The sequence below is a fragment of the Lonchura striata genome, chromosome 4, assembly GCF_046129695.1.
Source record: "Lonchura striata isolate bLonStr1 chromosome 4, bLonStr1.mat, whole genome shotgun sequence".
Classification (NCBI taxonomy): Eukaryota; Metazoa; Chordata; class Aves; order Passeriformes; family Estrildidae; genus Lonchura; species Lonchura striata.
Genome location: NC_134606.1, coordinates 44,127,595 through 44,134,041, shown reverse-complemented (window position 1 = coordinate 44,134,041; position 6,447 = coordinate 44,127,595). Strand labels below are relative to the sequence as shown.

Genomic DNA, 6,447 nt, shown 5'->3' with positions numbered 1-6,447 from the left:
CCCCAGTTCCTGCACACCCTTCCTGTGGGAAGGGCCACCAGAGCCATTCTGGAGTGCACCCTGTCACAGCAGCCTTGAGCTTTCCAGCTTTGCTTTGATGTTTGCCATAGGAAGTGGTTCTTGGGTGCCAGTCAGGCTGGTGACCTCACGGCCCCAGAGGGGACAGGGACCTGGGGGGGCAGTCCCCTGCCCACGCCTCCAGCATTCCAAAACAACCCTTACTTGCAGCAAGAGCAGGGGGTGCCCAGGTCACTGCCCACCAGCAGGACCTGCAGGCAGGGAGCCAGGGCAGAGGCTTGGCACGTGTCAGGTTGCCATCACCAGTTTGGTAGCTGCCACAGGAAACCCCTCCAGGGGCAGCAGCACCTGTGGGCTCAGAACAGCCCAGAGCCCAAGAGCACTGCCTCTGACAGAGATGCTGGGGCCTCCCTGATCCCAGGAGGGACTGTGGGAATGGCACTCGGTACCCACTCAATCCCTTCTCTGGACAGCTGATCTTCTGCTATAGAGTGAGGACATCCTCTTCTTATGATCCATCTTTAGTCAGAAAATAAATCAGGGTTCAGGTTATAACTGTACTATGGGTATGTTTACAACCACTGGTTTTAATACAGTAAACATACTTTAAATATGCAAATTTGTTTATTAAGACAGGCTACACAGAAGGTACAGTTAAAGCAATGTTTCCATTTGGGTTGTCTGTGACCCTCTTATTTTCTTGAAAAGTGGCCATCTGTCACATCAGCAATGTCCCTTTTGGAGAATTTGTACATGTGTATGTTCTTCCCTGCAAACAGAAGAAAAATATTTTAGAAGAGGAACACTACTTGAATTTTACAGGCACATTTTAAAAAGTGGACTCTCTTGTTTCTTTCTATGTGTTCAATTAAATGCAATGATGCATTAATTGCATCACTTACTGAAAGCATCATCACAAAGTAACCATGATGTAAAAAATTTATGAATCACATACACAGAGTGAGTAACTTACCACAGGCTTTGTTACCTATAAAAACCTGATAAAGCCATCTGCAAACCTGAGAATTGTCACATCACATGACAAATCACACCATGAGGACTAACATGTTCATTACAAAGTACTAATACAAGTTAAACTTTGCAGTCTCTGAGGAGTGAACCCATTCTAATGCTTGCAATATTTCCCCCTTTCACATGGAAATTCAGTGGGAAGGGTGTGTGTCTTGATGCACCTTGGCATTTGAGGCTTCACTAAATTTTGAATGTGTGCTTTTCTGAATGCTGGAATCTTCCTTAAGAAAATCTTAGCCAAGTACCCTTTAGATTAGGAACACTGGTTTGGTTTTTTTGCAAGTCCTATATACAGTATTTTGGGGTGTTCCATTTACAAATCTCAATTTACCAGGCAACTGCAGACAAAAGAAAGTACTATAATGCAAATTGTCCTAGATCATCAGTTCGTTACCTTACTCTTAATGAAATTCAAGAGACTTATGTTTACCCAAAAGCAGGGTTAAACTGTACTAGTTAGTAATAGTAATAATTTTATCATGGATCTTTTAACCAGAAGGTAGTGCAGCAGATCAGGAATATGAAAGGCCAAATCAAGGCCAGGGAATGTAAAACACCAATAGGGATGTAAGGAGTGGTTCTGGCTGAAAGACAGCCCTTACTTAGTCCTTACTAAACCCTGCAGGGACACCTCAAGCTGCTGCATCTATTTCCAAAGAGCATGTGTTACTGTTGGATTAGGTTTAAACTAAGATCAGATGTTGTCATTGCTACTGGATGCTGAGTGTGGAAGAGACCTGGGATTTGCATTTGAACACACACTTAAGAATAGATTAAATTTAAACTTGAAAAGGAAAAAGAAGTAAAGAGGAAAACCAACTTTGGTCTTACAATAAAGGGACTTCTCTTCAGAGACAGCATGGGGAGGGCACCTTTGTGCTGCACCTTTGCTCCAGGTATCTCATGTTATCATGGATCAACTGCAGCAACCCCTTCTGCAGCACTCAGTTCACACAGGGCTCCTCAGGTGCCCACACAGCCCCTCATGTCTAGAAGAGCCCATGGACAGCACTGTCTTGGCCATAAGGAAGCACAACTCTCCCCAGGAAGTCCCTTCATGGAGTTAAGTATGGGCTAGAACAAACCTGCAAGATAGCAATTTAGATTCACTCCAAGTTAACTGAGAAGTGACTGTTTTGTAATTTAGTACTGGATGTGTCCCTATATCTGTTTCTATATCACCACATTACACTATTTCAGCAACTAGTCATTCAGTCTGCTAAATAGGGTGAAAAATGTCTTTGTTCTGTCGTCCTAAGAAGTGTGACAGACTGTACCTTAGATTCCTTGGAGTGGAATGATTATTGCATATGACTGGACTGAAAGCTGAAATTCCTCCAATAAAGCAAAATGTTTATCCGTGTTGTGTTCATGCCAGGTCAAACACTTTAGAACAACAATTCCAGGCTGAACTAGAAGGCCCCCAAATATGGCAACTACTGAACTATAAAAGAAAAATGATCAGGAGAATATCTGACCACCCTGTGTCCCTTCAGACCAAAATACATGTTTCTGAGCATGTAAGAAGAAAGCAAAAAAAGATGGTTAAGACAAAATTCTATCTTGTATGTATAATTGGATTTAATCCCATGTATCACACAAAACATGTACTTTACATCTTATACTAGAAAGATGTAAGCCTCATCACTAATTACTTAAGGAGTTGAAATAAGGAGCAGATTTCACTGGAGAACCCTTTGTTCTGTGTGCAATGCTGTGTTCAGGAATCTGCCATGCATCCATCTGGAACTGAGGGATCATGCCTAAAAAAAATGAAGCATCCTAGAAATCCTAGAAAGTCTGGATCTCAAAGCCCATCCTTCTGTTCTGAAAGGACCAAAGATACTGTTTAGGTCATGAGATGAACTTCTGCCTGTATCTCCACAATATGTATTTGCACTCTCTATGGCAATACTCAGCACTTCTTTTTGTCTTTTACTATACTGATGTCACTCCATTTCTCCATATCCCTGGGAATTTTTATAATATGCTGCATAGATCACCATATCCATGCCATTTTGCAATTTTTATTATATAAAACATAATAGCTCTTTAAAATGTAAAATGCTGATCACTGCTTTTGAACCACAGCATTTCAAACTTCTGTGACTTCATCCTTTAACAATTTCAGCTGAATAACTATTTGTCTGCTTATGTGAATGTCAAGTGGAGATAATGTAAACTGCCTTACTAATGTCATGCACCAATACTTCTATTTCCTCCTACTCTGTTTGGCCAGTTATTGTGCCAAAAAACTAAATCTCATGGATTTGAGCAGATTATTTCTGACAAATCTGTATCTGTTTTGCTTACATTCCTCTTTACCTCTGGCTATGTACAAAGCCAATCACTTAATAACTTATTCCAACATCACTCGAGGCAGGAAAGATGGGTAGGCTTATATACATAACATGCCAGAACCTCTTTTCTTCCCTTTTAACAGATCCTACCATGTATGAATTTTGATTACTTTTCTTTTTATTCCTAAACTGTAGGTTTACCAATTCTCTTTGCAATTTGTCACTTTGCAATTTGTCACTTGTGGTGTGCTCTGGTGAAAGTGCTACCAAATTCTGCAGATATGCATGACACACTTCAGCACTTTCTTTACAACATTACCTTAAGTGTTCTTTGATACCTTTGTCACTTTCCTTATTTTGGCCTATGTTTCTTTTATCTTGGTTATTTGAATTTTGTAGATTGTTTGGTCAGAATTAATCTTTCCTCTGCCCCAAAGTCAGAAACTCATTTCAGCCTTCCCTTTTTTGAGAACTATCTGTTTGCAGCTTTGTTTCTGTTATTTTGCTACTCTCACTTTTACCTTCTGCTGGAAACAGAAGATCTTTTATTTCATTAATATACGTTGCCTTTTACCACCACCAAATTTCTATTCACAGCAGCTCCTCTCAGTTTGTACTGAGAGGTTTCCAGTCAATTGTAATGGGGAGTAATAATGCTCATTAGATATGGATTCTCTGTGTTTTCAATTTGTTTTAAAAAATATTAAATTATTAAAGAATAAAATACCCTCTCTCAAATATCAGGCAGTCTTTTGCTTGATTTTTAGACAGCTTGTCAGCAAAATAATATTTACTCCTAACATTTGGCATTCTTACTCTTCTTTGTGAAAAGAAGTACAGGAGATTGGATCTTGAACATAAATATATTGTATGTGAAGCTGCATTTTGGGTGGCATCTTTCATGCTTTCTGATGGAAAGTGTGGAAGGGTCTGGCATTATATTTATTGATAGTATGGCATTGTATGAACATGACAGGCAACCTCCTCTAAGATACTCCTGCTTAGTATTTGCTAATACATATATTCGGTACATCCAGCTGACTGAATTAAATCTAAACCATTTACAGGTACCACGATAAAATCTGTTGCAAGAGATTCACAGCTGAGAGGACGCTGCTGAAACTGCAGTGCAGCAGTGCAAATGATCCAAAACCACTAAATTATCTATCAGTTATCTGGAATGTCAGGGTGAATTTTCTGCTTGCATATAGGGAAGGGAAGGACAGAACTGACTACCTGTTAGCAAGGCAGAGCACACACTCGTTTCCGTAGGTCTCTCCATCAGTGCCACAAACTGGATGGTAGTCCCTTGGACACATATGGTTCCCATACTTCTCGCAGTTGGGCTAGGAAAGACAGGTACAAAAGAAACCAAAGTTACACCATTTGAAAGAGGTTTCTGTTTAGCTTCTGAAGAATCCTGGCGTGCACAGAAAAAAGGTGTCCAACAGCAGTTGGCACAGCATTTTAAAGTGCCACATTATCTTTCATGCCCTCGATTTTATCACTTGAGGCTTGGCTCCTACTGCCTGACACGGCTTAGCTGTGGTCAGGACATATGTGTGCCCCACAGCGCAGCCCTCCCGACCGCTGAGCATCAGCGGGACACACGGACAGCGAGTCCCCGTGAAGGGCAGTGCAGACGGAGATGGTAGAGATGGGCATCGCCGGGGCTCGGTGCTGCGGAGCCAGCAGCCTCCCGGGCGCCTCCGCTGGGGGAGAGAGCCCCGCTCAGCGCCGGGGCTCCGGAGCCAGGGCCGGCGCAGAGCCCCGGCCTGGGGCCCGCGGCTCTGGGGAAGGGCCCGGGGGCAGCGGGAGGCCAGGCTGGAGGCAGGGAGGGCAGCGGGGCCGTCCCTCCGAGGACGGGGCGGGCAGCACTCACCGGGTAGCTGGCCATGGCTCCGGGACACCAGAGGAACCCTGTGGAGAGCGAGCGGCGTTAACGGCGCCGGGTTCCGCACGGATGCCCCGAGCTCCGCGGGACCAGCCCTGCCTGTCACCGACCGCCTCCGCACCCCTGGCCAGTCTGTCCGTTCCTGGGACACCCTGACCAGCCGCTGTCCGACCCCGGCACCCTTGTTTAGCCGCTGTCCCGGCCCCGAGCAGCTGCGTCCGGCACCATCCCCTGCCGGTTCCCCGCCCTCCCTCCGGACGGCTGCTGCCCACCCCCGGCTTAGATTCCGCCGCCGCGCCGCTGCGCCAGCCGCGGCACGGCACCGCTTCAGCTTTCCCCTTCCCTGGGACGGGACTGGCCGGGGCACGGTACCAGCCCGTCTCCCACTTCCCCGGCACCGGCACCGGCTCCCCTCCCCGACCGCCGGTGTCCCGGCGCGGTGCGCGCGGTACCGGCGAGGAGGACGGGCAGCAGCAGCAGCAGGGGCGCCGGCGGCCGGGCCATGTCGCCAACTGAGCGGCGGCGGCGGCGGCGGCGGCGGCGGCGGCTCGGGCGCAACGGCCGCGGCGGCGCGGGGGCCAACGGGGGGCGCGGGGCGGCGCCGGTACCGGGCGGCGTGCGCGGCGGCGCGGGGGATGCTCGCGGCTGGGGTGCCACGGCGGGGACACGAGGCTGAGCGCTGCGGGAACCTCCCTCTTCCCATCCACGCTCACGGGGGTGGAAAACTTCCCCGTAGAGCTGTGCAAGTGGGCAGCGCAGTTAATAGAAGGGGTGCCGGGTGGGATTTCAGCGATCCCTCCTTGGCTTCAGCTCGTCAGGGTTGTGCTTTGAAGGCACAGTTTCTTGGGCAGTGCAGGGAGGTTGGAAATACGCGCACAGTGCCGTGAGGCTTTTAAGGTCAGGAGCCCCATCTCATCATAAAGTGACATGAGATGGCTTCTGCTGAGCTGTGAGTGTGCTGCTGACAGAAGGAACAGAAAAACTGTCCCAGCAGTAAAGCAGCCTGCCTGCTTCCAAAGGCGTGAGAACACAGGGGGCTGGAGAGCCTTGGCACACAGTCCTATTATGGCTGGGTGTCTTGGCAGCATGGCTTTCCAAAGAGTATCTCATATGTCGGTTATTGATAAGACTGGTTAGCTTTGCAGGGCCCAGAGGTTGGCTTTGCACAGGGTCTGGCTCTCCAAATATTTTTATGCAGTTTCC

The 6,447-nt window shown here is 47.2% G+C and overlaps 1 protein-coding gene across 1 annotated transcript; it reads right to left on the bottom strand.

Annotated features, from left to right (window-relative positions):
- Positions 1 to 620: 620 nt before the first annotated feature.
- SPINK2 (serine peptidase inhibitor Kazal type 2) lies at positions 621 to 5,772 on the bottom strand. The gene is made up of 4 exons (XM_021532650.2): positions 5,697 to 5,772; positions 5,233 to 5,270; positions 4,587 to 4,696; positions 621 to 787 (listed from the first exon to the last, which is right to left on the bottom strand). The coding sequence occupies exons 1-4, from the start codon at positions 5,746 to 5,748 to the stop codon at positions 742 to 744; spliced, it is 246 nt and encodes an 81-aa protein (XP_021388325.2). The 5' UTR covers positions 5,749 to 5,772; the 3' UTR covers positions 621 to 741.
- Positions 5,773 to 6,447: the final 675 nt, after the last annotated feature.